Source organism: Ambystoma mexicanum, chromosome 1q (genome assembly GCF_040938575.1).
Source record: "Ambystoma mexicanum isolate Mex_15411 chromosome 1q, UKY_AmexF1_1, whole genome shotgun sequence".
Lineage (NCBI taxonomy): Eukaryota > Metazoa > Chordata > Amphibia > Caudata > Ambystomatidae > Ambystoma > Ambystoma mexicanum.
Genome location: NC_090922.1, coordinates 1316506761 through 1316523675, shown reverse-complemented (window position 1 = coordinate 1316523675; position 16915 = coordinate 1316506761). Strand labels below are relative to the sequence as shown.

Here is a 16915-nt window from a genome sequence, read left to right as displayed (position 1 = left end):
TTGACAAACGTAGTTATTGCTATTTGTTTATTTGACAGTCAAAATCTGTAGCTTCTGAAATAAAAGAATATTGCTAATTTGAACAATATGCCCAAATATACACACAATAAAAATAAAAACAATAGTGAAACTTCTGCAAAAACAGCAGTTGGTTTCAGTTGGCAAAATACAATCGCTATATTTTTGCAATGCCTTCCACAGATAGTGTATTTAAGCAAACGTTTCAAAAGACCTTTTTGCAAACAGCATTTCTATCAATTACATCTGGGAAGAGATGTGTTCAAGTTCCTGAATTACAGACTGCTCTCAAATCCGGCCTTTGCCACTTGCCCAAAGGGAATGCTCCTGCAACGATTATCACACTGTGCCTTATCTGCCAAAATTAGAAGTCTGTACACGGTATTCAGTGATCTGCTACTTCCAAAAAATTGCTCACGCCTGATATTCCCACATAGGTAAATGTTAATGTTGACAATTCATATACTGGACATTACAGTGTATTTGTCTACCACCTTACATTACAGATGGCAACACAATAGAACTTCCCATGATACCTTTGTGTATTGAAGACTAATTCTCTGATATCACTAATGTCCCTATTTATGCAAATCAGGGGGCCCCACACATCTTTTGCCTCCCAGGGACTCGGGTCGACCCTGCCTCCGGTTCTCGGTCATCTCAGGCTTTGCACCTGGTCATTGGACACCGAGCATTTGTCAATATCATGATGTCAGATCATGCAGCTGGGCTCTGTAAAGTCAGACTTTGTCCTCGTCATCCTATGTCCCCTGTGGCTTCTGCTCTGGGTATAGCAAGGAGACCCATTTCCGGTTTCTATGGCTTACGCGCCCCGTCTGCTTTGTGTTCGACTGTAGTTAGTCCAGAATTTTAAACGGGAGAAGTCACGCGTAGCCGAATGAAAAGTTGCCATGGCACACGGGGAAACGGCTGCATTGGTTAAGCTTTGCACTCTAATGTTTGCAAAGCCACTTTTTGCAACCGGATTCCGTAGGTCTCGGATGTATTCCTTTAGGAATGTTGACCTTCCAGCCCAGAACTATGTTCACTTTTAGGAAACCACCTGCGGCGGGTGACTTGCGCAGTGTCACCGCGGCCGCGCAGAGTCTGGCTGCAGATCGCGCAATAACATCTGCCCCGACGGACGCAACTGCGGTCCCCATCCATCACGCGCTGACCCGCAGAGTGCGCAAGCCTGGGCCCCCCTCGGGGATTGGCTCACATTGTTCAAATCTTCCACGCACAGCCGGCTGGAAAGAGACGGGCATTCTCGCTCGGAACACTTTCGCTCCAACTTTGGCGTCCACATCTGGAACAGATCTGCAGGCGGTGGGAGCGCCGAGCGTGGAAGTGACATGGCATGAAACGAGACTTCTTGCGAGCAGGGAAACATACGCTCGCCTCTTCGCTCGCGTGTGGTGCTGGCCGTACATTAACAACGGTGAGTGGGGTCGTGCTCCACGGGACCTGGGTGTGGTGGCCGGCTGTACACCGTGTGCACGAGCATGATTTCCACGGCATGCCGTTTGCGCACATTAATGCACCGTCATATTGCAGTCGTGCTTCTGAATGCCCTGTGGTGTGGTTACTGTCATCATTTCTGCCTATTACCTTGGCTACTGCTGGGGTGCTAATCTCTGGGTTCTGTTTCAGTCATGAGGGTAATGTCCTCCCCAAAAAAGTGTGTGTGGGGGCGGAGGGGGACCGGAAATTAGCATATCAAGGTGCCCTCTGGAAAAAAGCGGGGGGATTCTGTCCACCAGCGTGTACCCTCGACTCGAGCCTTTAAGAATTCCGCCTGCGTCACTGCGTCACTGTTGCCTCAGCGCTGTGCTTATAGATGCGGCTCTGTTGTTGGCAGGTGTGCAGTGGCTACCAAAAGGCACAGCGTCTGCATCTGGTTTGTGAGGTCTCTGGATATTATTAGGAGACTTTAATTTAGTGACTGCTCTGCTTTCTGGATGTTTTCAGCTATATAATTTAGTTTTGGGGATATGTAGGGTGCTATACACGGCTGCGATGCAACTTTGGGGCGTATCTGGTGAATACGCTGAGCCTGCCACAGTCTCGTTGCTTCTTTTATGTACTTACTATGGGCTTACATGAGGGACTGTACATTGTTTTGAGTTTGTTTTACTTTTGGGGTTGACATTTTGGAATTACATATTCTGATGTAGTTATATTTGGTACTTGGAGCCTGTATGGGACCTTTGCTTAGGAAGGCGGTAGTAAAATGCAAACTATTCTCTCTATTTCGATTTTTGTCATGTATAACTTTGGGGGAGGGCAGCATTTATTTATTTATTTATTTATTTGGATTTATAAAGTGCCCAGCAGCCTGGAGGCTCCCCTAAAAACATTTGAAGCATTGCTGGAGATTTCAGTGCAGGCTGGGTTAGGCCCCGTAGGGCTAAACACAGATAGTGCAATCTGCACTTTTATTTTTCTTAATTTTTCTTGTATTGTGTGAAGCCCGAACCTAGCTCGAGAGCAGCAGAGCGCTGTACAGAATGTGGGTAGCCGGCATTTGGGCTGGCATCTTTTAACAGTAGCTCAGGACTGTCACGTCTGTGCGTCGGTATATACGTCCATTGGAATTAGCCCTTGGTCAGGTGTTTTTGAAAGAGCCATGTTTTGAGAGATTTGCAAAATTGGAGAATTGTGGGGTCATTCTGTGCCGACACCGGGATCTAGTTCCAGAGGGTGGGTGTATGACAAGAGAAGGATTGTTTGCCGGTCCTCTCTTTGCGGACAAGTTGTGATTCAAGCCGGTTGGTGAGTTTCTGCACGAGGAGCATGTGCTACCAGATATGAGGAGCTCAGCCGCCAGTTACACTGGTGTGCGGCTCGTGACTGCTTTGTAGATGATACATATAGTCTTGAACAGTATCCTGGCTTGGAGTGGAAGCCAGTGTAGTTCGTGTAGAATGGGGGTAATGCGGTCAAATTTCCGTGCTCCTGTAAGAAGAGGTGCTGCAGCATGGTGAACTGCGTCTAGGGGAGCCCTGTCAGGAAAGCATTTCCCCCAGCGATGCGCGAGACCACAAGGAACTGCACTACGGTCCGGAAATCCTGCACTAAAGAGGATGCTGCATTATCGCTCCTGGTGGAGGGATAATGGTCACTTTCATCATGACCTCTGGCTCTTTGATGAATGGACGTTTGCGCAACAACCTTTAATAAAGAAGAGGAGCTCTATAAAAGATGGACTAACAATAGACAAAAGCTAATACTGGCATTCATGCCACTAGCATATGTTTTAAAGAAAGCCATCGGAGTCTCGGCTCTGACTGATTCAAGCACACATATTTCTGTTCCTAGTCCAAAGCAGGCTGTTTGGTGTTAAAGTTGCGCGCCACCCATATTGAGCATAAGGGAAAGAAATATCCTTTGTTGTTTGGGTTTTATTAAAATGGCCACATTTTACAGAACCTTCAACTTTCCTGCAGTTATTGAGACGGAGTGCATTATGTTGATGCAAGCAACTGTTTCTCATTGTTATGCTATTAATATACTCATATTCTCTGCAGCTGTTTCCTCTCTTGGGACTTGCTTTAATAGTTCTGGCAATCTGAGCTTTTTGTGTGTTCACTTTTTGATACCAATTGGAAAGTATATGTACAATCTGTCGGAGGAGGAAAAGGTGGAACAGTGTTTGTGAAAGTTACTTTTTTTTAAACGGGCCTGTAAACATGAATACAGCAGATCAAGAGAACCCTGAGGCGCATCTGTGTGTGATATGAATGGTTGAAAGCAGAGATCTGCTAGATATAGAAAAATGCAGGGCCGTTTCTTGGGGTGGGCAAAGTGTGCGGCTGCACAGGGCACAGGTGCTTTTAGGGCGCAGGATCAGCTGCTCAGAAAATGACATCCGTGCTCACTCAGAGGGCCCTGCTGACAAGTCTGTGAAACTTCTTTTGAAAATATCCGCATTTCAAAAGGCAAGCGATTAACGGTAGAGCGCTGTAGCCAGGGCAGTGAGTGGCATCTCCCATAAGAAGTGCTATGGCTGGGTGAATAGACATAAGATGGTTGCTTAACCAGCAGCATGCTGTGTGACACAATGACCACAAGCACCATTAGCAAGTATTTGTATCAACTGGAGCTGGGAAGAAATGTGGTCAAATGCCTACTTTTTGCTGGGATAAAATCCTGGCTTTAACATTTGAACAAGGTGTGTGATCCTGCACAAGTCGCTAAACCTCACTTTACCTTATCTTCAAAAATAAAAGCCCACCCATGGTTTAATACATTTTTATGGTCTTTTGTGGCTATCAATTTAGAGTAATGTGAGTGAGGAAAAAGGATTACACTGAGGCAGAGAAATCTAGGAGATTGTGCAATGTTTAGACTTGACAGTATATGTGAGATAATGCAAATTATTATTTTTGCCTACTATGCTGTGAATTATGAATATGTTTAAATTTAACTGCAGGAGTGGGCGGAGCCTACAATAATTTATTATGGGAATAGGCTACCCCGAAACTCACACCCGGATCTGGCACCCGCGAAATGGGAATCACCGGGCCATTCCGACCTTGGCGGACCCGGTAATTCCCCTTGCGCGGTTGCCGGAGCTGGTACGCCCCAATTCCCATTTGAGCCCCCATTGGGCTCAATGGAAATGGGGAGGATGGTAGCAGAGGTACCGTTTATAACGATACCGTTGCTACCATCATGTTCTGCTTGCGGGTGCCGGTACGCCCACCTGGTCAGACCAGGTGGCTGCAAGGGCACTTGCGAGCAGAAGTCCTAGTATGGCGGTACGGTAGAAACAGTGCCGGTAGCGATACCAGCGCCGTTGTTGCCTTACCGCCATACTCCTAATGAGGCCCAATGATTGCTCATAACACTTCCGTCCAAAAGAAAGGCAAAGCTGAAAAGTGGGAAGGACGACCATTCTGTGCACTATGCTTTCCTCTGTTCCTGAGGCGAGACAGGTGCACACTTGCATACTATCAAACATACCCCCTTGCTACTGGGGATTATAATGTGGGAACCATGTGTTCATACATTGTATAATTGCCCTAGTAATTCGGTTAATCATTTGACAAATGCCATAGTCTCGCATTTTGTATAGTGAAAACATTATCTGACTGCATGCACGCAGACATATTTAGACAGATGGGAGATATGCAAGGGGATCACCGACAGAGTGTGGAGGGAGGGTGCAGGTGGGATGGATGAGAGCAAGGGAGGATGTGTGCATGAATAATTATGTGGATGGATGGGTAAAGGTATGACGCTGGAGGGATGAATGAAACTTTGAGGTCCTCAGACAGTGTGGCAATTAATGGCGCATGCATGCCTCAGTGTGAAATGAATGAATGAAGTATTGAATAACCATGATCCTATTTTAATGATATGATAGGTTATTTATAATGCCCTTACTACCCAGAGGTTTCTAAATGCGGACCCGGGGATCGAACCTGTGTTGCTCTGTGTCGTCTTGCTTCCAAGGCGAACACGTTGACTCTGAGCTATCCTCCCGAGAACAATTGTGTGCAATTGAAAAGATGCAAGAGGTTCGAATATAAGCGAATCTCGCCTCCTCCGTAGAAGGCCGTCTCTTTAAGCCTGGGGGATGGCGATGGTAGTTAGATGCAGCTCTTGCGCTACAGTGATAAGACAATATTTTTGTGATACTAAAAACGAGCTCTTAGAATTGACGTGTGTTTAGTTTTGTGAACATCTGCAACCACCCAATCCCCCCCACTGTTCCCGCTACATTACTTTATTCTTTTATTATTAATATTATATTATTATAATGGTATTTATTGAGCGCTGACCTTGCTTCGGGAAACAACAGAGCGCTTTACAATCATAGGGGAAGGACAAGGTTAGGGAGCAGAGAAATAAGGGGACGGGGATCTAACAGCAGGGGAGGGAGGGCAATAGCTAGCAATGGATGTACAAGTAACCAGCAGAGGAAACAGTGGGGACAAGCTCACCCAGTATCGGGTATGCTGGGGAGTGGAGGTTGTGTGGACCTAGGTGTTAGTGAGGAGCCATTTCTTAAACAGGAGGGTCTTGAGCTCCTTCCCGAACTGTACAATTGAGGGGGTGAGTCAGATGTTGATCGTGTGCAGTAGGACCCCAACCGGCCCATAGAGCTGGGGGTTTCCCAACAGCACTTTAAGATGAGTAGCAGCATCCTTGAGATGGATGGGGATGCAGATTAACACTCTCGCATCAAATCAATAATGTCAACTCAATGATTTGGCAAAGGGAGTCCGTTTAATGACAAGTACAAAAACAGGGAGTTTGTGAATATCAGCAATCGCTCGATCTTCCTTCTCACTTCAACAACTTCAATTAATAAAAAACACATGATTTATACTCACTGACATGTTACGCTTAAAATCTGGCATGCAATTCTATTGGTTCTTGGAAGGTAACTTTAATATAGGTGCTATATCTGTATATGGTAACGGAGTGAGGGGATTGGACGAACAATGTCAGGTGGGGCATCTAAGCCCTTCTTTCAAAATGGCTACTGTAAATGTTACTAAAAGTATGACATCTCATTGGTTCTGCTAACTATAGGACCCTAGATTACTTGGTCCACTATGATTGGGTTGGCATCAACCCCACTCATACTTTTCCACTAGCTTGGCAGCGTGCAGAATAGCCGGCCAGGTAAGGGAGTTCGTCTGCACCCCTAGCCTCCCTCCAATTATTACAACAATCAATCATCCCTTCAGTGGTAATGTGTCAATTATTTCTTTGTCTTTTGGCCTCGAGACTGCTTCTTGGTCTAGAAAAGTGAAGGCGTCTGGGCATGGCACAAGTTTCATCCCTTCTGCTTGCTCAGTCACATGATTTCGACACTGTGAAATCATCTTATTCTTTATGCAATTCGTGTATTTGATTTAATTCTGCCAGCCATCTGCCTTCTGTGGCTTATCATGACCTTTCTCAACAGGATACTCTGTTCTTCTTTTCATTAATTGTATCCACTGTGGGTCTATTTCGGCTGATATTCCCTTGGCTTCTTGGCACGCTTTGCCTTCGTCTGAGTTTCTCTCTGTCCTTAATTCTCGATTTTCCTGCTGCGAAGCTCTCTTCTTGAGACCTTTAGTAACCTTTGGTCGGTTCTGCTCTTGTGCATAGTAGAAGTATACTTATATAAAGTGCCCCTTTTGAGGTAGATATGTATAGGTGGCGCTTGCCGCAATCTATCTTACTACTAAGCTTAAGCAAGCCTCATGAATGCTTGCTTCTTGTGGTTCCTTGTATATGTACACATTTAAACTGGCTGAATATCTGCATCACGCTTATGGCATACGTTTCTGACATTTGACATCAATTATTTCACTTTAGACTCAGGATGTTACTTATCCATAGTGTTTCGTCTCTTTTCATCACCCATTGGTCATCATATCTTCTATATGTGAGTAAGTCTGGGTTCTTATGACGTCACCATTCGCCTTCTTTTAGTATATTCTTGGCTTCTTCAGGTATTGCATTCTGACAATCGTCATTCTGTCTCATTTGTCCATATGGTTCTCTCAATGGGTACCTCACTGTCCAGGTCTTCTTAGGTGTCGGTATTCAATAGGTGCTGTCAGTCTGATAGGTACTGAACAGAGCTCCACTGCAGCTCTCTGCTGGATTATTTGCTTATCCTATATCACATATTCTGGGTTGAACGTTCCTGGTACTTCAAATTGGGCGGTTGGAGTGCAAATTGAGCTTGGGACCTCCTCTACAGTGGGGATGTGGCCCCAGAGTCTTGGGGCCTATACTGCACCTGTGGAATTCAAGTCAAGAGGCCATAGTGCACAACCAAACTCACAAACCTTTGCACTGAGTATGCGCAAGTTACACAAGTCATACTTAAGTTGCTTATGATCGAATATGCGACCAGCTGAGTGGGAAAGTCATGGAACCCAAACAGTATTCAGTTTGCATATGCAACAGGAGAGTGGCCTATGATAGGCAATGCAAATGAGGGATATGCCTACATGTAGAGCCACATGCCCACAAAACAAAATGGTTGAATAGGTGGAATTCTCTTCCCTCTTTTTTGCAGCCACCATTTTCCCCGCTTCTGCCTGGTAGTTTGAGGACCGGGTCAAATGTGCAGATCACTAGCTCCTGAAAGTGGTTCACTTCTACCTTCTTTTAATGGATCAGCCCCATCTAACTGCACAGTTTACCACATCCCTCCTATGGGTGTGCAGCCCCCCTACACTCTCCCTTTGTCCTTATCCTCCAACCCCATTCCTCTTGTTTTATCCCATGACCCCCTACCTGCCCCACTTCTTTCTCAGTAAAATGCGGTAAACGTCCCATGGTGATATGGCATAGGTGGGATGGATATTTCCTTTTAGAAACACTTTTCAATTGGATGTTCATTGTTGCATGTGGATGTGCATGTTCGCATGAGACCGATCAGTGTACAAGTTCCCTGCGTGGTACTTGTGTCTGCAGTATTTTCTAATTTTCAAGAACCAGAAAACCTACAGGGGCCAATTCTCACCGGACAGCGGGCGCAGCATGCAAAGTGTGCCTAGCATCCTGTGCCCACTTATCCCTGTAAGCAAATTCCTGAGTCACAAGAGGGAATAGTGTGCACTGGGACTGGTTGTGCCAAAAGGGAATGGTGTCCAGCCCTTGCTTGCACACCTGAGCAATGGGTGCCTTTCAACACCTTGGTAGGCATCATTTTACTGAACCCACATAGGACTTTACAATCAATTTGTTGACTCACCGCCAGCCAGTGCAGAGAGCTTCGGTAATTTGTCACTGTGGCAAACTTCGAGACCTTAAAGATCATCCTGACTGCTGCATTTTGGGCCACCTGGAGTTTTTGAGGGTGGTATTCAGGAATGCATATTAAAATAACATTAGCAAAGTCCTGCTTTGGGTTCACCAGAACTCCTACAACTACTGGAACATCCGCGGGGGCCAAGAATGGAAGAGCTGACCGAAGCAGCTGGAGAGTATGATATACTGATTGGATGGCAGCACTAATTTGATGATTACAACACAAATCAGAATGCCAGTAGCATCCCGGGTCATTAACCCTAAAGGCATAGGCGGAGTGTCGGAAAACAGGTGCGCTGGTGGAGGTGCTGCCTCTGATTCTTTTAGTAGGCCTTTTGAATCTAACAGTATAACGTCTGTATTTGTGGGACTGAGTTGGAGTCTGTTCAGGGTCATTCATAGTGAGACCTCATCAGTGCATTGAATGATAGTTTCCAATGGCACAGTGGGTCTTTCGCAGGTGTAGCTCAATATCATCTGCTGAATGAGTCATAAGAGAGTTTGAGTTTTGAAATAATTTTCATCAAGTGTTGCATATAAATGTTCAAAATGATTGGGGATAAAGAGAATCCCTGTAGAACTCCAGAGTGTATTTTGCTTTCTGTAGAAGGGAAATGTCCTAGCTTAACACTTTGCTGGAGATCCGACAAGAAGGAAGGAAACCAGAGCAATGCTTTATTTGACAATCCTGCCACATTCAAGAGTTTAGACAGTAAGATATCGAAATTCACTGTGTCGTACGCGGCAGAGAGGTCTAACATAATCAGCAACGTTAGTGCCCTCTCAGCATTTTTCAGCATATCGTGTCACATCGCAACTATTGATGTCTCGGTCCCATGCAGTGGACGAAACCCAGATTTATAGATGTCTAGGAATTGATGCTTATCTAAGTGAGCCTGTAATGAGAAGTCCCTACTTTCTCCAACACCTTAGTTGGCAAGAGAAGACCTGCCACTGGCCCATACTCCCTACTCTCCGTCCTCTATAATTTATCCAGAGCAGGACTGACAGACTTGTCCTTGGCCTCAAGCCCAGGGATCATATCTGTTCAGCTCTGAATTCTCTTCATTGGCTCCAAGTGGCGGCAAGGATCAAGTTCAAGACTCTTTGCATTGTCCTCAAGGCTTTCTGGGACCGTGGACCGCACTTCTTCCAACTCTCTCTTCCTACGTATCTCCCATTTCGAGCGCTCCGCTCATCCACCTCCAACTCTCTGAGGGTCAGCCGCTTTTCCAAGCAAAGAGTTGGGGGCAGATCTCTTTCTTCGGCCAGGACCTCCCTCTGGAACAGCCTCCCTGCCTCTCTCAAACTAGAGCAGAAACATATCTGGTTCCAGAAGCAACTCAAGACCTTCCTCTTCACTTCTGCTTTCTCTTTTCCTCTCCCTTGCCGAACCCACCCGTTCCATGCACCGGTCACCTGGCTACCCTCTGACTTGGGCCTAGGACCCCGCATGTCCAGTTGCACCTCACACTGCCTGTTGGCTCCCCAGCACTTGTGGTCTGTATCTGTAACCCTACAGTCCCCTCTCTCTGCACTTAAGAGCCACTCGTTGGCTGCAATTCTGATTACCTGCACTGAGGCACCCACTGCCTGCACCTTTCATTACCTGCACTTCTCCATCCTACCTTTGCACTTCTTCCCTTCCCTGCGCTTGCGCGATCTGAATGACTTCAAGCCTAGTAAGATTGTTGTTTTGTCCTTCCTCTGTTTCCCCCTCCTTGTCTTGTCCACCTAGAAATACTTGTTTACAGGCGCGTTATAAATGCCATATCACATCATATCATAATTCTGCAATATTTTAGGGTCGAGGCATGTTTTATTTTTATATTGTTGTTTTTTAATGACCGAGGCTCAATCCCCTCATTTTGAAAGAAATTGACAAAGGCTGCCCTGATGTCTATTAGAGGCAGTGCATTAGTCTAAGCAACATAGGGCGGGATTCCATCAAATGCATGTATAGTGGGTTTAAGGTTTTGGAGGCGCTTGAGTATAGTGTCTCGGTCAATATCTGTGAATTCAAAGGGTGCGGCAACTGGTCCTATTTCTTCAGGTTTCACTTTTAATTTAGATGCTTTTTGAGCAATGTCTTGTTGGATAACTTCTATCTTTTGTTTAAAAAAGACATAGGGCCTCATTATGAGGTTTGCCGGTAAGGCAAAAACAATGCCGGTATGGTAATACCGGCATCGTTTACCGTCCCGTTGGATTCTGACCCGCAAACCCGGTATTAGCGGCACCCTAAATAACGGTGCAGCTAATAGCGGCATAGGCGCGTACATGCGCCCCTTCAGGGAGCAAATACCAGCATGCCGGTAATAGGGGGAAATCCCAACCTACGCAGACATGCAAATACCGGCATCGCGAAGCCGGCAATCACGGGCTGCACGATGCCGGCCATACAGGCATCGCCGACCACCCGCAAACAGCAATCAGGATACAAGGCAGCTGCCACAGGTGCACACAATCCCCACATGTGGAGTCAATGGAGGCTGTGCGAGTATAAACTGAGCACACCCACACACCACCCCCCCCACACAGGTGGAGGCAATGTAGACTTGCCCAGTACAAAAGGAGCACACCTACACACCACATCCCTTCCTACACGAAAATGCTACAACTAGCAGTTGCAATCATGGCGCTGGAGGACATGCCTATACTGCTACAACTACAGCAACAACAGCAACAACAACAACAACAACAACAACAACAACAACAACAACTACAGCAGCAACAACAGGCAGCACAGAGGAGACGCAGGAGGAGAAGGAGGGTGAGACAGGCCCAGCAATTACCACCAGCGCAGCCACCAGTGCCTCGTAGGCAGCCACCAATCCTTCACACCAGACCCAGCCCATTCAACCTAACCCCTGAGCAGATCCACACCCTGTACCGGTTGGACCGTGACACCATCACCACCATAGTGGACATGATACAGAACGACATTGCCAGCCACATAGAAATACGCACTGCCATCCCCCCACTACTAACGGTGGTGCCTGTGCTACACTTCCTGGCCACAGGCACCTACCAACACACAGTGGGTCAGCTGCATGGCATTTCACAACCACTATTTTCACGCATGCGAACCAAGTGCTGGATGCCCTCCTGAAGCATGCAAGCACCCACATATCCCTACCACGGACTGCCCAGGAGATAGCCAAAACCAAAGTAGGCTTCCATGCACTGGCAGGCATGCCCAGTTGTGTTGTTGCCATCGACTGCCCCCATGTGGAATTGGTAGTCCCCCATGCCATTGAGGCGGTGTACCACAATCGCAAGCAATACCACTCCATCAATGTGCAAATGGTATGTGACTCCAGCAAGATCATCACCCATTGCTGCGCCCGATTTCCTGGATCCACACATGATGCCATGGTACTGCGCAACTCCACGCTACCCCGTCACATGGAGCGACATGCTGGACCACGTGCCTGGATGCTTGGTGAGTTGCACAACTGTCCCATGGCCGTGCTGTGGGGTACTGATGTGCGCAGATGCAGAAGGGGGGGCTACTGCAGCTGGGAGGGAAAGTGGGGGGGATAGTTCACCACAGTGGGAAAGGGGGAGGGGAATAGTGCACCTGGGTGGCAATAGCCAGTGAGCAGAGAATGCATGCAGAGCTAAACACTCCTCACCTGAACCAGCCAAACGGAACATGACACATCACTGGGCCACATTTCACAAATAATGCATATGGATGACAACAAGTAAGAGGCACAACCAGGCCAACATGGTGATGGCAAGCAATGCATGACTGAATAGGATGGCAACTGTGGCAATGAGGCGAGTGTGACCATGCATAGTAAAGAATATACAGCATTAATTGGAGGCTAAACATTGTCGCACTACCACAGCACATCTGCCTCAGCATGCATGATTACACCCTGCATCATCTATTAAACCCCATCCAGTGTACCACACCTCATTACAGTATACATTGTATTTATGTGACTATTTTGTACACGTACAGGGACATGTGCATGCCCACACCAAATAGCTGCTGCCATGACTGTGCTCCCTGAAGGTGGCAGTTCAGAGTGACACACACCTATTTGTATCTGCTTGCAGGTGATGGAGGATATCCCTTGAGGCCGTCGCTACTTACCTCTGTGCGGAACCCGCAGAACAGCCATGAAGAGGAGTACAATCGTGTGCACACTCGTACCCGTGTTGTGATTGAGCAGACCTTTGGCCTGTTGAAGGCGCGGTTCCGCTGACTAAGCAGGTCTGGTGGGGCACTCCTATATAGGCCTGAGAAGGTGGCAAAGATCACCATGGCCTGTGTCATGCTGCACAACATGTGCATCCGGAGGAATGTACCACTGCCACCTGACATTGACGTGCATGGGCCGGGTGAGGATGAAGGGGATGGAGACGGAGGCGAAGGAGCCCCCCTGCCAGTACATGATGCACGGGATGGCCATGCTGTACGCCAAGCACTAATTGACAAATACTTTTGAAACGCAGGGACCATGAAAGTAATGTGCCAGTGACACACTGGCTGCATGTGGACATGCACACTTGTTTTGTTAGATGTTCCCCACTGTACACCATCACACATTAAATGTACATGCACAAAAAGAAGTATGTCCAGCCAATGATTTTCTTGCACACAACGGGTGTATTTGCCAGACACGTTATAATGTAAACATATTCCCCTCACAACCCCCAGTGAACTCCCTCTCCCACCCTACAAACCCCCATAATACCCCAGTGAACTCCCTCACCCACCCTACAAACCCCAAATGTCCCCATATGTACAACAAACACTGTTCCCTTGACCAACGTCCATTTGTCCAGTGGCATTGTCTGCCCACTCTACTTCTTCTGTATTTTGGGATCCAGGGGTGCCATGTCCAAGCGCCGTGCACTCCTCCGCATCATCCGCACAGGGCTCGATTGGGCTGAGTTTGAAGGGGTTGTGGCAGTGGAGGTGTCGGTGGCCGATCCCATGCCTGTCCCAAGGTGTGGGCGCTGCATTTGAGGCAGGTTTTCAAGCAGGGCTTGCGTAAGTGCCCCCAGACACTCCCTCATGGCACTTGTGGATGCCTCAACAGCAGCAGTGTTGGCAGCGATGGCTGTGGCAATGGCCCTCATGGAGTCATTACCATCGGCTATTTGTTGCCGCATTAGTTCAAGCATCGGCTCCTGTCGTGCCTCAACCCATGACAGGCGAGCCTCGAAGGAGTCGTTGGCTGCAGGAGTGCTGGTGGCAGGGGTGCTGGTAGGCAGGGTGGTGGTAGGCAGGGTGGTGGTAGGCAGGGTGGTGGATGGCACTCACGTGGGGCCCACGTCCAGGGCACAGTCCTCCTCAAAGAGGCATATGTCTGACTCTCCAAGGGCCGAGTCGTGGAGGCAGGGATCGTCAATGCTCTCGGCCTGTGTGGGGGGGGGCTGGTAATGGGGCTTGGGGTGGGTGTGGCGGACATGACTGTGTCACCCTCATTCTCCACCTCAGCATCCACAATGTCTGCGGTGGTTGGCGGAGCGGGAATGGAAATGCCTCCCACTGTTGTGGGTGGCTGCTGCTGGACTGTGGCTGCAGGTGTTTCCTGCTGGTTTACTGCCCGGTGTGGCACACTGCCTGTTGCTCTGGGCAGTTTCTGTGGCTGGGGGGTGGCGGTGGCCCTAGTCCCTTGCCGTGAAGTGGATGCACTTGCACCCCTATCCTGCCTGCCATCTTCCTCATCGGTGCCTGGGGGATAGAAGAGATGCAGGTCATCAGTGATGGTGTCACATGGCAGCGATAATCTATTGTGCTGTGATATGTTCATACATTCATGCATCAAATTATTACAGGGTTGTGGCATTTGGTGTTCTGAGGGGGCATGTGGGCAATCAATGCATGGCTGGTGGCATGGCGTTGGTATGGTGTCTGTGTGGTGAGTTACATGGGCACGGTTGAGTCATGTTGCACTTGTGTTGGGATTGGGATTGGCACTCAGCATGCATTTGTGTGTAGCAGGGCATGGCACACATTCTTGACTGGATATGTTGATGTGGGCCTGGGACATGCATTGCCTTGCCTAGTCTCACTTCCACGTCACTTGTGCCACATCATGGTTTAGCCTACAGGGATGTGATGGGTCACTCACCTTCTTCTGTGGATGATGCAGCGCCCACCTCCTGGTCTCCAATTCCCTCTATGGACTCAGGATCTATAAAGGTACTGGCTGTCTCCTCCCATGGCGTCAACTTCACTGGGGATTGTGGGCCCCCGCCTGTTGCCATCGCGGCCCTCCTGTTCTCTGCCAGGATCTTCCTCACCCTGAGGTGGAGGTCATCCCACCGCTTGCGTCAGTCACGCACTCTCCTTGGGGTGGTTCCCACTGCCGACACCCTCTGTGCGACCTCCTGCCAGACTTCATTCTTTTTGGTCTGGGCCGCATGCTTCTTGTCGGTGCTCCTGATGGTGTCCGCATGCTGGGCCAGGGTGTCAGCGAGCATACTTAGCTCAGCATCTGAAAAACGCTGTTTGCGCTTCCTGGGGGTCGCCTTCCTGGTAGCCTTGGACATCCTGGTTTTTTTCTGCCACTGCCCAACACAAAAGGACTGGTGGTTGGGGAGGATGGCAACGGATTGTGTTTTTAAGGATGGCTGCGGCCCATTTCCTGCGCGATGATGTAATTTCCAGGTCCGTTTTTTGCGAACACGGTATTACCATGCGGGCATTACCGTGCCAGTATTTAGGGGTTGTTCTGAGGTGGTACCGCTATGGGTGGGTCCCGCGATGCCGGTATAGGGGAGTTCGAGGCCCTTTAGCGGTATGGCAGTATTGCCACTACCGGCATGGGGGAACACGCGTGCTCGCGCACTCATAATCACCCGCTATTAGCGGGTTCATGCGAGCACGGACCCGCTCATTCTGGCATGCCGGTAATGAACCCGCTTTTACCGGGCTACTCGTAATGAGGCCCATAGAAGTCATTGGCCGGAGTCTCAAAAGTTGTACTCGGAGGATTAATACAATTATGCAGTGTTAAAAAGGGTTCAGTCTGTTTAAGGCAGATGCAGTGTTATTCTGTAGAGAGGAAGATTAACTGTAAACATGGCTTTCTTATTGGTTTTTATAGCTAAATTGGCCAAGTCTTTAAATTTAGCATTTATATGTTTTCTCCATGTTTTTTCCTTTTGTCTGTAATTGTTTGTACTCTTTAGAGATCAGGCATGACCCAGACTTTGGAAATTGTATATGGATATTTGTGTTTTCTTGGCATAGTGATATTGCACGTTTTCTTCCTGTTTTCTAAAGCTAGTGGCAAAAAACTCCCCATCCACCTTTCACAGTAGTCAAGGGGCCTGATTCATGAAAGTGTTTTATTATGGCGCAATCCCATAGGAAAACGCTCCATGAATCAGACCCAAGGCCGTGATGACCTTATCTCCTGAAATGTTTCCCAGATCTCTTCTGGATCGGCGCCAGAGTCCCTTACCTGGTGCCTCTTCTTTGTTAAACTGTGCAATCATGCCTAAGTCCCCGACACTTATTTTTATAAAAATGTTCAGCCCATGATATCACTGAAAGCCTGGTTTGTTTTGCAGCACTATACCAACTGCACGTTTATAATTAAAAGGGCTGCTACATGATGTAAGTGTGACTTACGAATGGGCATGTAAATAACACATGTGTATGTTGCACATGTGTACATTAAGTATGATTCATATTGGTAATTGCGCATGATTCCCAAAGCAAGTTACATGTGCAGAGCTTGCATACACAACACACTCATGAGTAATTATGTATGTGTAACTTACTACAAACTGGCCATTGCCAAGGTTGTTTCAAGTGGGGGCTAGGAAGGGGCTGTGCACAAGTGGGTGAGCACTCATTAAGTTGTAACTGGCAAGGCTATTCACAAGCACATCCAAATGCGTTTCCCACACTATCTGCATGACTCGCGCCCTAGTAATCTCTGTCTAAGTGGGGCAATACGTGTGGGAAAGGCTACTGTTGGCTATCAAAATGCCATCAAGAGCGCAGCAAGTAAACAGAGAAATTAGAACATTATGTGCAGCCTGGAGTAAAAAAGACATTCTAAAGTTAGAACTTGTATTTTGAATGACATATATACGCATTACGATCCTTAGTTACGCATAACTTGTAGATCATTTTCAGATGAGT

The 16915-nt window shown here is 47.7% G+C and overlaps 1 protein-coding gene across 1 annotated transcript in view; it reads left to right on the top strand.

Moving 5' to 3' along the window:
* The first annotated feature begins 1020 nt into the window (after nt 1–1020).
* PODN (podocan) overlaps nt 1021–16915 on the top strand; it is a 481723-nt gene continuing 465828 nt past the window's right edge. The window contains exon 1 of the mRNA XM_069642176.1: nt 1021–1459. Within this exon, the coding sequence (XP_069498277.1) occupies nt 1379–1459 (81 nt within the window). The 5' untranslated portion in view covers nt 1021–1378. The remainder of the gene's footprint in view (nt 1460–16915) is intronic.